At 35.6% G+C, this 15,014-nt stretch overlaps 1 protein-coding gene across 1 annotated transcript in view; it reads right to left on the bottom strand.

The window, feature by feature from the left end:
- The window catches only part of LOC106471748 (sushi, von Willebrand factor type A, EGF and pentraxin domain-containing protein 1-like), a gene marked incomplete at its 5' end in the record, with an annotated part of 31,701 nt that overhangs the window by 5,016 nt on the left and 11,671 nt on the right, over positions 1–15,014 (bottom strand). The window contains 6 exons of the mRNA XM_022400357.1: positions 2,567–2,767; positions 4,374–4,601; positions 6,900–7,100; positions 7,690–7,917; positions 11,599–11,799; positions 13,246–13,473. Of these exons, the coding sequence (XP_022256065.1) occupies positions 2,567–2,767; positions 4,374–4,601; positions 6,900–7,100; positions 7,690–7,917; positions 11,599–11,799; positions 13,246–13,473 (1,287 nt within the window). The remainder of the gene's footprint in view (positions 1–2,566; positions 2,768–4,373; positions 4,602–6,899; positions 7,101–7,689; positions 7,918–11,598; positions 11,800–13,245; positions 13,474–15,014) is intronic.

Below are 15,014 nucleotides of genomic sequence, written 5' to 3'. Positions count from 1 at the left end.
AATGAAGTTACTACCACTGATGTGACTGTTACCGATAATGGGACTTTTCCTGATGGAGTAGATGAACCGCACGTGAAGCAGAAGCCAATAAGATGGAGACTAGTAGGTAAGAAGAAACGTCCTGTAAAATTAAGAAACTTTGTTGTATTTTAATTTTATTTTTGTAAATTCTGTACATTTAATTAAGTTATTGTTAATTATCAATTGGTTAAATGTAAGTGGCTATTGTTCGGGACGAACATTACTAAGGAAGGGGAAGTGTTACGACAGCGGAAGTCGCGTGACGCTGGGAGCATGCGCTCTGGAATTTCTTGAATGATCATGAAGGCTCGAGTGTATTCGAGACGCCCTCTTTGTAGTATATAAGCCTGGCGAGAAAAACTAGCGGGATTGAAGATTGAAGAGATAGATAATTGAGTGAAGCGAACAGTAAACACCGTAAGTAAAGTGTGTGAATCAGTGTGGTTTATAGCGTGTGTTATAAAGGTTGTTAAGTTTAAAGTGACTGTGAAAATTCTGCGTATTATAAAGAGTCGTATCGAGAAAGAATAAACTGGTTTAATCAAGAAAGGACTTGTATCACTGAAGTTCCTTGGAAAGAATTTCTACCGGAAATGATCAAACAAGCAGATATGTAACAGCACGTTATCAGAAACGTGTGTGGGGTAGTTCAGGAATTTTATAGACTATAAGACAGGTGTCTAGGATATTCAAGGGATTTTATAATCTCCTGGTCCAATAACACTGTGGATTTTCAGCGTCCCGAGAAATATTGTTTGATGTCAATATTTCTATTTAATTAAGTTTGATGTCAATATTTCTACTTCATTAAGTAATGGATATCTTTAAATGCCCCTATATCCCTTCTCCACCTTTTCTTTATTGATGGAATAATATGAATTATTACTATAGGTCTGCAACTACTAGTTATAAAACCAATATTCGTGAAGACTACAGTAGGCCACATAACAAATAACGTCATCCTCTTTATTTACACAGACTGGAAACCACTTATTATCTCACGGCTGGGTTTATTAGATACGAATTAAAACACTGACTCAGACTGCAAAACACTTAATATCTTACGGCTGGGTTTATTAGATATTAGCGATGCACGGGTACCCGGCCAGATAATCGGGTCCGGCCGGGTATTGGGCTACCCAGTATTACTCCGCTCCGGCCGAGTGTCGAAGTTAGGCATTAAGCCCTAAATCTTTGTGACAACTAACGCGGTATTGAAAGTTACAGTCAATAATTAGTTTAGTTAAAAAAAAAAAAGTGTTCCGAGCAGCAATAACTGACCGTCCGCTGAAAGTCAGGGATTCAGAGAAGAATAGGGGTTAATAACACGCATGGCTTTAGAAGTAGATTAAAGTCATGGATTCAGAGAAGAATAGGGGTTAATAACACGCATGGCTTTAGATGTAGATTAAAGTCATGGATTCAGAGAAGAATAGGGGTTAATAACAGGCATGGCTTTAGAAGTAGATTTCTGGGGAAGGTGGGTTTTTTGAGAACAATAGGGGTTTGGGTTTGAGAAGTTGGGGCTAGGCATTGAAAGTTGAAAGTAAAACTTGAATTCTCTGTTGGTAAGTATTCGGTCAAATGTAATAAACATCAATCTTGTTTTTTTTTCTCTCTAATTTTCGTGCATGTTGTTGTTTTTTTTGGGGGGGTAAGGGGAGGACCCTGTCCGGTTTACACCCTGCCCAGGCCGGAGCTTAGTAACCTGGTACCCGGACCCGGTATTCGGCCAAATTTTACTACCCGTGCATCCCTATTTAGACATGAATTAAAACACTGACACTAGCTGGAAAACACGTGAAATCTCAAAGCTGGGTTTAGTTGACATTCAGCATGAAGTGCCCATTCTAATTTCTTCTCAGCAGATAGACCGAAATGTTGTCTTACTCCAGATACAAAGCAAGAGCAGTATATTAATAACTAGTTTGGATGGAAGTTATGTTAATTCATGATTAATGAAAGGTTATCTTAGGAAATGAAAAGTTGCTCCTCTTATATGTCATTGTAAAAAAAAAAAAAAAAAAAACGCTCATAAAAACTGGAAAACACAAAATACGAAACCGCAAATTTGGTGAATATCCATCTACAGGGGGCGAAGTAGTGGTACAAAACGCAAAAACGTCCATAAAAACCGCAAAACTAATAATTTGTAAGTTGCTCCCCAAGGACCCCTCATAGACCTAATGAACCTACATTCCAGTTATGGTGAAGATCCATCTACAGGGGGCGAATTAGTTACATGGACAGACAACAGACAGTACCATTATATTTATATAGATTTAAATGAAGGCTAACTAAAATACCAATGGAACAAAGATAACGTTTATTATTTTATCTTCAGATGTTGTCTGAAATGTTTCTGCCTGTATAAAGATTTGGAATTTCTAGTATTACATAAAAACAACAGTGAACTTAGTTCAAGCATTCCAACTTTTCCTTTCCGATTTTACTTTAATTTTACTTGTTATTGTAAACGGAGTGTAAACCTAGGAATAATAAAAGGTATTTGCCGTTATAAAGACGTTTTTGTTTTTTAGCTTACTCCAACAATTTGGAACTTTTGTTGTGTTCCACTTGAAGTCATGGCGACAGTATATCGAAGTGACATTTGATTGGCTGGTTGGAATGACGTAGCCTTCATAGCACAAGTACATACAAACTGTCCCCGCAGGATAACTCTCTGGTTTTGGCCAACATTCGATAGTTCCATTTGACGGTAAAGATGGGGGGCTACATTCTTGGTCTAAAAAAAGGAAAAAAAATATAAATTTGTATCAATAATTCACCTGGTTGTGATTGTGGCTAACACTAGATTCTTAGAGTTGATATATATATATATATTATGTATAAATACAAGATTTTTTATTACAGATGTACACACTAACGAATACATAATAGCGCCAGTAAAGCTGTAACAAAACAATCTACCATTTATACAAAATTTTTATTGGTATCATTTTAAAGTTAAAATGTCTGGGGCCATAGCACCCAAAAGTAGTGGAGATATTCAGTCTATCAGATATAATCAAAGCAACAGATGTTATCAGATATCTATTTTTATGTCATCAAGGTTGACTATCATGCCCACATCCGGCTATAGACAGTGAATGGTAGTTGAATATGGGTCACTGAGGAGTCTAGCAACCATATCCTGACCCCCCACATCCGGCTATAGACAGTGACTAGTTGTGAGATATGGGTCACGGAGGGGTCTAGCAACCATATCCTGACCCCCCACATCCGGCTATAGACAGTGACTAGTTGTGGGATATGGGGCACTGAGAAGTCTAGCAACCAGATCCTGATCCCTTATTGAATCTGTACCTTGCTTTCTAGTTTTGCATTTGTTGTGTTGATTATGTCTGATAAACGGAATATCCACAATGATTTTGGGTGCTATGGCTTCAGACGTTTTAAGTTTGAAATGATATCAGAAATAATTTTGTATGAATTATATAAATTTAAATTGTTTTGTCACAGTTTTGCTAGATCGACCATGCATTTTTTTGGTGTATACATGATGTATGTATCAGATTACATATATACTTAAATCTTACACGACTTTTTAAAACAGTCTGATATACTCTAATGAACGTATGGATTTCTTCAAACCAACTACAAAAGAAGTAACTACTTATATTTTGTAAATTCTTAGCTTTAACACACAAAATATATTTACATCAAAACTTTTCACTAACTGGTAAGAAACCCATGCTCACTCTGAGGCTTTGTTTTCAACAAATAAAAACGGATTCGGGTGGTTTGGAACGAAAAAGTAAATATTAGTTTCAGGTAAGCAGTGAAATCTGAGCAACAATACACACACGTTTACTCGATCTATGATAATATTAGGGGGCTATTTTAAACAAGAGAAAACCGTTTGTTTCTTTGGAAATGATGGAAACCATTGTGCAACTTAATAAAACTGTATACCTTAAAACTACAACTTATTAAAACTGTATGTTGTAAACTACAACTTATTAATACTTTATGTTGTAAAACTACAACTTAGTAAAACTATATGTTGTAAACTACAACTTATTAATACTTTATGTTGTAAAACTACAACTTATTAAAACTGTATGCTGTAAAACGACAACTTAGTAAAACTATATGCCTTAAACTACCTATATGTAGAGACTACAACCTGTTATGCCTTTTATATCTAATCCTGGATTTGAGGTTTTATAAATATACATATGATTTTATGAAAATGCCATTCAGGCAATACATGTAAAACGTATTTATTTATAGACTTGCTTTAACATCATTATGACTTTATGTTTTGTACAAGTTCTATAAAATCCAAAATCATAACAAAATAATAATAAAAGAAAGAGATATATTACATTTTATTTTCAGAGTGTAAGAACACTTGGAAATTGTCTGCAGCTCCGGATCAGCAGCTGTACACGTGTTAATGTACTCTCCAGGTTCCAGTTCATCTTCCAGTGTACACTCCACATCCAGATCTCTTCCGTCTCCTGCTACAAACTTGGGTTTCTTTACACGTGCCATCCCACCTTCGGCCACCACGGTTTTGTTGTTGCAATCCACAGGTTTAGGCACAACAGCCTCTATAAGTGAGTATGTGAAACACGGTTACTGGTTTTATAAACATTCAATTAACCATGATGTTTTTTATTTGATCTACACAGCATAGAAATCTAAACTGTTTCCAAATCTACAGTCGAATACAACATGGGCAAAAAATGTGTATAAAGTAATTAAACCAACATATACATTATTATGTGAATTTTGAAGATAAATTCTTGGCTAAACAATATTGAGTTTCAGGTATAAAATTATTTGAAAACAATGATATTCGTTTAGAGAATAATTTTGACAGTACAAACTGAATGTTTAAACTTGTCTAGGACATATGTAACACAGTATTCAGGTCTACGTCTACGGATCGGGATTTAGGGAGACCAGGGAGGATCAGGGGCAATGGTTGATCCCTTCCCTTACTTTTCGTTTACTTTCTGTCACTGTTTTCTTTCTTTTTTTTTGCTAGAAATTCGTATTTTTATCAATATACCAGGATCAAGTTGTGTCAAAAAGTCCACTTTGACCTCTATAAGGCCAATGTCTATGTATGTCATGAAAATAGTAATAGCTATGTAATTATTACTGTCGCTTTATTTGTTTGTCCGAATGTCCTGCACGCCGTAAACAGTTCAATAATAGTGCAGTATTGTGGATGATATTAGTAAATGAAACTAAGGAAGTTATAATCATTTAGCCTGAACTAACGTAAAACTAAAGCATTCGTTATTAAAACTTTCAACACTTAGATTCGAATTGTTGTGAGCTGCAAATATGTAATACGTCAGGATGTCACAGGCAAGTATGTAATACGTCACGGTGTGAGTAGCATGTAAGTAATACCTTACGGTGTGAGCAGCATCTAAGTAATACTTCACGGTGTGAGCAGCATGCAAGTAATACGTCACGGTGTGAGTAGCAAGCAAGTAATACGTCACGATGTGAGCAGCATGTTGGTAATACGTCACGATGTGAGCAGCATGTAGGTAATACGCCACGGCGTGAGTAGCATGTAGGTAATACGTCACGATGTGAGCAGCATGTAAGTAATATGTCACGGTGTGAGTAGCATATGGGTAATACGTCACGGTGTGAGTAGCAAGTAGGTAATACGTCACGGTGTGAGTAGCATGTAACTAATACGTTACGGTATGAGCAGCATCTAAGTAATACGTCACGGTGTGAGCAGCATGCAAGTAATACGTCACGGTGTGAGTAGCAAGTATGTAATACGTCAGGGTGTAAGCAGCAAGTATGTAATACGTCAGGGCGTGAGCGGCATGTAAGTAATACGTCATGGTGTGAGCAGCAAGTATGTAATATGTCAGGGTGTCACAGGCAAGTATGTAATACGTCAGAGTGTGAGTAGCATATAAGTAAAACATCATGGTGTGAACAGCATGTAAGTAATACGTTATGGTGTGAGCAGGAAGTATGTAATACGTCAGGGTGTGAGCAGCAAATATGTAATACGTCAGCATGTCACAAGCAAGTATGTAATATGTCAGGGTGTGAGCAGCAAGTAAGTAATACGTCAGGATGTCACAGGCAAGTATGTAATACGTCACGGTGTGAGTAGCAAGTACGTAATACGTCAGGGTGTCAGCACCAAGTAAGGAGTACGTAACAGTGTTTCTAAAAGTGTAATCAAAGGTCTGTAAAATCAACAACCACCAACACTAATGATAATATCGAAATATTATAGATAAAACCTCGATCTTATGTACATACATTTCAGTTATTCAAAACTACAAAACATGATATAATTTTGCCCTTTAAAAAACGTCACTAAGCATAATGGTTCCAGTTTTATATACAGTTAATAAACAAAATACATATTTTACGATAGAAGATCTAACACCCATACCTCACATGTATTCTCGAAATAAAAGACATTTTCTAATTCAAAACTTAATGACTAATCAACTAATTTTCATTTGTATTTATAACAAAACCCTAGTTTTGAACTGTTGACCAGAGGAAAAGTAGCCAGTCAGCAGAACCATATCACCTATCATTAGCGCTAAGAGATTGACTGTCACTCTTATAACGCACCCACAATTTAAATTGAGGGATTTTTTATGGTATCGCACGAACTTGTACCAGGGTCGTCAGCTCCTAAATCCAGAGCTGTAGCATAGTGCCCATTTGAGCCCAGCTTACTAATCAGTTAATCTAGAAATCAGCGTTTTTAAGATTTAGAAAACAAAATCCGCGCAGTTTGACATGGAATCCAGTTAGTAGTACTAAGGATAGAGCACAACATTTATCACTGTAAATACCACCAGACAAAGAACGTCACTTTGAATATATATTAAGTAGCTTACTTCGACAGTCTGGTACTTCGGTTATATTCCATTTATAGTCGTGACGACAGTATCTTGAGGTGATAGCTGATTGGTTGACTGGAATGACGTATGCGTCACGACAGCGGTACTTGCAGACTGTTCCTGAAGTATAACTGTTTCTTTGAGGGTGACACTCTGTGTATCCATTTTGTATATTTGGCGGGGAGCGACACTCTGCGGCTATAAAAACAATAATTTGTCTCCATGTATACCACGTGCTTTTTTCAAACATTCGGCAGTAAAGATAAATTACTGTAGAAAGGTCAGTATGATTTATGGAAAAGTTTAGTAGAGAAACAAATAAACTATGTTGTAAAAAGATAAAAATAATCATTAATCTCCAATGATTCAAGAACAGAAATAATGCATATAATAAACCTGTGTAACTGGGTTGTATATAGTTATCTCTATCTATGTTAGGTACTTTTAAAAACCTTTTAGAATGATCATGCAACCATTCACAAAACACTGAACAAAACTTGAAATGAAACTTTTCTGTGGCGAAGCGAGTTTATTTGCATGTGACGATACCTACTTAAATACAACGCGTTGAATGTTTTTTACCTTAACATTTACCTTTACGTTAGGAAAAAAATAGACCCTTTACAAGGAAGAAAATTTTATTTACTTGAGTCAAATGTTAGCAACATTTTTATTTTATTTTATAAATAAGCTAGGTTTGTTCTAAAAACACTTTCCGTTGAACTAAATAAGATCATAACACAGTGTAATAATTACAATACACCTCAGGCATTGCCCACTACCTTACCCTTCACAGTCACTTTCTGGAAACAACTGGCAGACGTCTGTAGCTCTGGGTCCACTGCAGCACATACGTTAATGTACTCCCCTGGTTTCAGTGGTTTCTCCAGTGTACACTTTACATCTGCATCTTTCCCGTCTTCTGTTAAAAAACTGGGTTTCTTCACTTGAATACCTCCAGTTTCGGCCACCAGGGTTTGATCTATACAGTCGAGAGGCCTGGGCGGAACGGCTTCTGTTATGAAACACACAAACATACACACACATATATATAAGAAATCAAGCAGTTGAGATGTGTTCATGTTTTGCTACTGCATAATATCCGGACCACAGTTTTCTTTGTAGAATTCCGTGCAAAGCTACTCCAGGGCTATCTGCTCAAGGTGTCACTAACTGAGAAGTGATAGACTAGTGGGAAGAAAGCTAGTCAACGTCACCCACCGCCAACTCTTTGGCTACTCTTTAGAAACGAATAGTGGGATTCGCCATCACATTCGAATGCCTTCACGACTGTAAAGACGAGCATGACAGGTGAGGTAATTTGAATCATCGACCGGTAGATTGTGAGCCGAGTGGCCTAGTCACCAGGTCATGTCAGGCCAGACCAAAGAAATTGAAGAACTTAAAACATTAAATTCAACGTTTTTGTGGTTTCGATTGATGGGCATTTATTATTTATATCACAAGGGCGCCGCTACTTTTAAAAAGCCCCTCGGTGGGGGATTTTAAAAAGTCACCAGATTTACAACTCTAAAATCAGGGGTTCGATTACCCTCGGTGGACACAGCAGATAGCCCGATGTGGCTTTGCTATAACAAACACACACAGTTTTTAAACAAATATACACACAGGAGGTCTGAAGTATCAAGAGTGACGAACCCTCCCGGCCAGAAGGTGTTGGGTTTTATCTTGATAAAGTTCAGTAACATCAGTTTATATTGTCTTTTGCTTTCTTTCTGCTTTTCACAATGTATTATTATTAGGTTCTGCATCATGAATGATACGCAAATGCATGTTTTGCGTAATGGGCACGGCCACCCTAAAAACCGTAATATCTGTATTACAAGAAAACAATTAAAGAAACCATACCTATATAAATAAACATACAGAGGATTGAGTATGTTACAAAAAAACTAATTTTTTATATGCAAACTAGCATGTTATGTGACAATCACAGCCGATATAAAGTCTCAGTGAAACGGAATTTACCAGAACTACATTTTGACATTGCCATTTTTTTTTGTAGTGTAATGCCTCCAGAAACATCGCTTTTGGGAAGGGTATGTAACAGCTCTTTCCGACGCAAAAAATATTTATATATTCAGGTCATAGATATGTGTTCAGATAAAACATTTAGAATTTCCAAAACAGGGATATCCCTTGTACGTAATGGAAATGGAAAACAAAGGAATATAGATCAACTTGAGAAATACGGAACATCCAGAAAGAGACTTGCAACAAGTCGTATCCCATTTGCGTCTTGTAATAGATGAAAATCTACGAACACAAACGTCAGTGGCAAAAGCCGTCGACGTATCTCAGGCAACAGTATGCAATATAATCAAGTAGTATCTTCGTCTGTAAAAGCAACACAAGTGATTTACAAGTTGCTTCCGCGACATACCCGTTCAACCGTGCATACCTCAAGCACCTGTAGAAAGAAATTCGGTTTAATCCGAACATTTTTTTTTTATATCTGAAATATCTGAAAAAACTCGCGATGCTATTCTAAAAGTTTCATTTGTTTGGTATTGCGCAATTTTCTACATAATTATTTTACAAAAATAAACACAAAGTTTGATATACAACGTAACTACTAGTCCAAAAACGAACGAAAAAAGCTTTGAACATAAAACATGCTTATAGCAATAAAAGATGTAAAGGTTATGAACCTGAAACTCCAGAATTAGGAACTGAATTACAAACTTTGTGAGGGCTAAAAGGACAGATTAAAATCTTTAAAATAACATTTTAATTTTTAAAACAAATCCCCGCCGAAAGGCTAGGTAAAGCTAAAGCTGAATAACGTTTATTTACTACAACCTTAACCGAGTGAACTGAACCAAATAATTGTATATTTTACATTATACTCTCAAACCAATGACTAATTCTCTGGAATCATACTTTATTGTTGACTTTGTATTTGGTATGACATACAGAAAATGTGCTCAAGACACCAATATTTAGAGTTAAACCTTAAAAAAAAGATATATATATATATTTAAATAGGAACCTCAGGAACTATTCCAAAAAAAGGGAAACTTTAGGAACCATTTCTTTAAAGAAACGGAGCTTTAGGGATAATATATTTAAAGAAATGAAATTTTTAGGGACCATTTCTTTAGAGAAAGGGGTCTTTTAGGAACCCATTCTTTAGAGAAAGGGAACTTTTAGGAACTAATTATTTAAAGAAAGGGACTTTTAGGACTCTTTTTATTTTTTTTATTAGGAACTTTAGGGCCCAACTATTCAACTATGAACCCTGAAAAAACTGCTTATTAAATCAACAATATTTAGTAAAATATACTAATGGTGCCAGCAACACTCACTTTACAATAATAAGCTATCTATCTATATACTACTAAAACTCTAAGATTGTTTGTCTGTAATTAAATACTGCAAGGACGGCGCACAATAGCGCCATATTTGTAATGAAACGAGAATAGAAATAGAATAAAACAAGTTTCGTTAAAATCAGGCCACGGGGTACCGAGTTAGCGCCGTTTTACGGGTCACTTTTATGAAAATTTATAGATGAATTTAGGTACACTAGATGGCGCTACATATATGTTTATCTATATATCTATATACTACTAAAACTCTGAGATTGTTTGCTTGTCTGTAATTAAATACAGCAAAAACGGTGCACAATAGCGCCATATTTGTAATGAAGTGGGAATAGAAACAGAATAAAACAAGTTTCGTTAAATGTTGAAATTAGCTTGAATTCTTCATAACCTCTGAATAGTGGGGTGACCCAACGGGCCCAACTGTTACTACGGTGAATATTAGAGACCGTGTGATAAGAAATAATGAAATTATCCAACTGTTACTATGGTGTATATTAGAGACCGTGTGATAAGAAATAATGAAATTACCAACTGTTACTATGGTGTATATTAGAGACCGTGTGATAAGAAATAATGAAATTACCAACTGTTACTATGGTGTATATTAGAGACCGTGTGATAAGAAATAATGAAATTACCAACTGTTACTATGGTGTATATTAGAGACAGTATGATAAGAAATAATGACATTATCCAACTGTTACTGTAGTATAAATTAGAGACCGTGTGATAAGAAATAATATCGGGTGACTTTTATGAAAATTTCTAGCATGAGTAATTTTACATCACGCTACCGTTCGCGCTCTTAACGAAACTTCTTACTTCACAGTTTTGAAAAATGAAATGGCCTTTCCTTTTACTCCCGATCAACAATCAAATATATTTATTGAATTATGAATAACACGAATGGATTGAAATATTTGATTAAATTATCTCAAAATAAACCTTCATTTCGGTGCAATATTGCAATTAGCTTGAATTCTTCATAACCTCTGAATAGTGGGTGACCCAACGGGTCACGGTGGTTTAGTAAGTGCTAAATATCTCATAGTAACAAATGTAGTTTGAACTGTATTACATTGTTGTAATTTTATATTTCAGTTTCTGTCATTTAATTCGATCGAAGGTGCTTTTAAGTAGTTCTGAGGCTTTCATTGAAAAATTACATGATGGTTATTCTGCAAGGAATTTAGGCTTAGTAACAAACTTCTTCGTAAGAAAACTACAGGTAAATAGTTTCATGGTCTACAGAAATATTGGTAAATGGAACTTATACTATCACTCAAGATTACTAAGACTAACTGTATGATAATGTAATTCATAAATTTCACGTTTTTCTAGCTTACTTTGACAATCTGGAACTTTAGTTGTGTTCCATCTAGAGTCGTGAAGACATTTTCTCGAGGAGATATCAGATTGGCTGACTGGTATGACGTAGCCACGATGACAGTGATATTTGCAGACTGTTTCTGGAAGATATTTGCCATGCTGCGGTCGACATTCCATATATCCTCTTTCTGTTTTAGGAGGAGTGCTACATTCTGAGGCTGAAAAAAAGTCACATAACTTCTCTACTTCGAATGTAAAACTTTGTAAAACGTTTTCGTTATTATTATTGTTAAATGGCTTTAATCTTTACATACTCATGGAAGTATCTATTTTTCAACAGGAACTTTGTGCACCAAAAGAGACAGACAGATTAGATTTCATAAGTGAAGCAAAAGAATATGATTCTCGAATATTCCTTTGTAGATATTTTGTTAAGATACCTAGAGACCACGCCAAACTTACAAACAGAAACAAAACTTCATGTGTATATGATGTGTTGATCTCGTTCTCAAATGATTTCTACGTGACTGTAGAAACTTTTAAAAATCTCCAAGAACACAGTGTTTACATGGGATTCAGTTAATACGAGGGTTGTTTAGAACGAGTTTGAGTAAACTGTGGCTAAGAAATGCTCGGATCAACAGATCAATATTCTGTCAGCTGCTAGCGACATTATATGTGACGAGTTTCAACATGGCGTGGAATACTAATGACATCGTTTTTGAATATTATGCTTCAACAATGCTCTTAATGAAAGATGGACAGCCGTGGTGTTGTACTCACTGACCGCTGACTATCCATCGTCCCGTGTGGTGGTAACCTGCACATCCTGAAGTCGGTCTGGAAGGTGTTCTCTTGCGATATGGTATTGCCGGGCCTCATAAACGTTTGACCTTGAGAAGTTCGAAAGGGGGAGTCCTGCCCCGTTCTGTACATGATTCTTATCTATCATCCCCTAACGTTCTTATTGCTTGCATGTTACATTTCCAGACAGCTGATATTTATAAAGCAGCTGTACGCTGTTGAATTCTTAATTAATATAACACCTGCATTTTAACAAACTGAGATAACGCAAGTAAATGTTGAGAAATGACTTCTAGTTGGTTGCCCACGTCTGAAGCATTACTAATGTGAGTTTGTTAGGTTGAAAGATAATATGCATGGCTGATCTACAGGGTGCTCCAAAAGTCGATTGCCATTGTAATATTTGGAGAGATTAACATTGTTTTTCTTCTTGCTTTGAAAATTTATTACACAATGTCATTGAGCATTGAAGATAATATGGAGTCATTGAGCGTCTTCAGTTCTGTATTGATTTTGAGGGCGGACATTTTGAGAATGTTCCGTAAGCTTATATATACATTCAACTATGGCAACTGACTTTTGGGTCACCCTGTAGAATTAATAAAAATTAGCTTATTTTAAAATATCCATCGTAGTTTCTTTCCTATTAAAATAAGCAGCTATTTACTAAAATTACTAAAACATAAAGTATTATGGGATTGACAAATTTCGTATGGAATTTCCTAGGACGGAAGCTAACCTTGTGTGTTCGAAACCTTACATTCGTTATCATTTATGGTAATCCTAACATGCTTAATTCAATGTATATTTATGTGTGTGTATGTGTACGTTTGTAAGTAACAACACGTTCATTACCTCACCTTTTACAACAACTCTTTGAAAACATCTGCCAGATGTTCGTAGTTCTGGATCCACAGCAACACAAACGTTAGTGTACTTCCCTGGTTTCAATAACCTACCCAGTGAACATTTTGGATCAATCTCTTCCCCTTTATCTGTTATAAATTTGGGTTTCTTCACTTGAACACCACCAGTTCCTGCCACTAGGATTTGATCAATACAATCGAGAGTCTTGGGCGGAACAGCTTCTGTCATGAAAGGAAAACATAATAGTCGAGTCTTCATTAATCTTTAAACAAGATGATCAGACGGTAATAAGACATGTTAAACGAAAGATATATTTAGACGAACATGTGAACGGACGATAAACAACATAGAATATTAGTAAGACGACGTCGCATGATTCAGTAAAGAAATGTGGAAAAAAGAAGAAGAAAAAGACTTTTAATTCCCAATAATTTTGATGAGAACTTTATGTAAGGTAAGACTTTTTTCTGTATCAATCCCATGGTCTTAAGTGAAATATTATTAAATACATACACATACGTGAAAGTTTATTGTTTTTATGGTATAACAGAATTGTTCCATTATTTAATTTCAGACACTATAAGTATAAAACAATAAGCTTGTTATGTTACCAATTTTGAACGTTAATGATATTGCAACAATAGAATGTTAACCTTGGTGTGCTAATGATTTCGAACGTTAATGACACTGCAACAATATAACGCGAAGCTTGATGTGCTACCAGTTCTAAACGTTGATGGCATTGCAACAATTTTACGTTAAGCTCGATGTGCCACTGATTCTGAACATTAATGACACTGCAAGAATAAACCGTGAAGCTTGATATGTTACTGTCAGAATTTATAAATCTGATCTTCGCCATGTGTTAAAATAAAAGGCTTTTACTTATACTTCTTAATAGTTTAAATATATATACTGTGTTGTTCTTGGGTTTAGGATTCTTCTACAGTAGGTGTCTGTGACTTGTTGGCGATAAATTCAACGACAATTAAACAGCACGCTTCACTTGTTTTCAAAATAATATATATATTCAGAACAAGTTAACATATGTTAAACAAATTCTCCAACAATATAGAGATTATAAGCATATCAAAAACACTATACATGTATTTCTCTCCTTCTTGTCAAAAGTCCACTTAAGCCTATGCAATTACCTTATAATTTCAGTTGACAAGTCGAACTATCTTCTGTATTATTATCGTATTAGTATTCTGCGTGTGATTCACTCACAGTTGTGGCGCAAGTTACTGTAATCGTTTGGTCTTCTTTTTTCTAAAGATCCTCTGTTCTGTTGCGTATCTGCTCGTTTGTTAATTTCCGGTATACATTCTTTCCAAGGAACTTCAGCGATACAAGTCCTTTCTTAATTAAAACTAGTTTATTCTTTCTCTATACAACTTTGTAATACACAGAATTTCCACAGTCAATTTAAACTTAACAACCTTTATAACACACGCTATAAATCACAGTATTTCACACACTTTACTTATGGCGCATACTGTTCGCTTGACTCAGTTATCTATTCCCTCGCGCTGGTTTTTCTCGCCAGGCTTATATATTAAAAAAAGAGGCGCCTCGAACAAACTAGAGTTGCCAGGAAAATTCATGATCCTTCCAGAAACTCCAGCACGCATGCTCCCAAAAACGCGTGCCTTACGCTGTAGTAACAGTTCTATTTTGTCAAAGTGCACTCAGGCTGAGTTCAATTACTTTAGAACCACGCTTTGACAGAATAATTCTTCTTCTTATCTTTTGTTAGTCT

Source organism: Limulus polyphemus, unplaced genomic scaffold (genome assembly GCF_000517525.1).
Source record: "Limulus polyphemus unplaced genomic scaffold, Limulus_polyphemus-2.1.2 Scaffold4832, whole genome shotgun sequence".
Lineage (NCBI taxonomy): Eukaryota > Metazoa > Arthropoda > Merostomata > Xiphosura > Limulidae > Limulus > Limulus polyphemus.
This window is presented reverse-complemented; position numbering and strand designations above follow the sequence as displayed.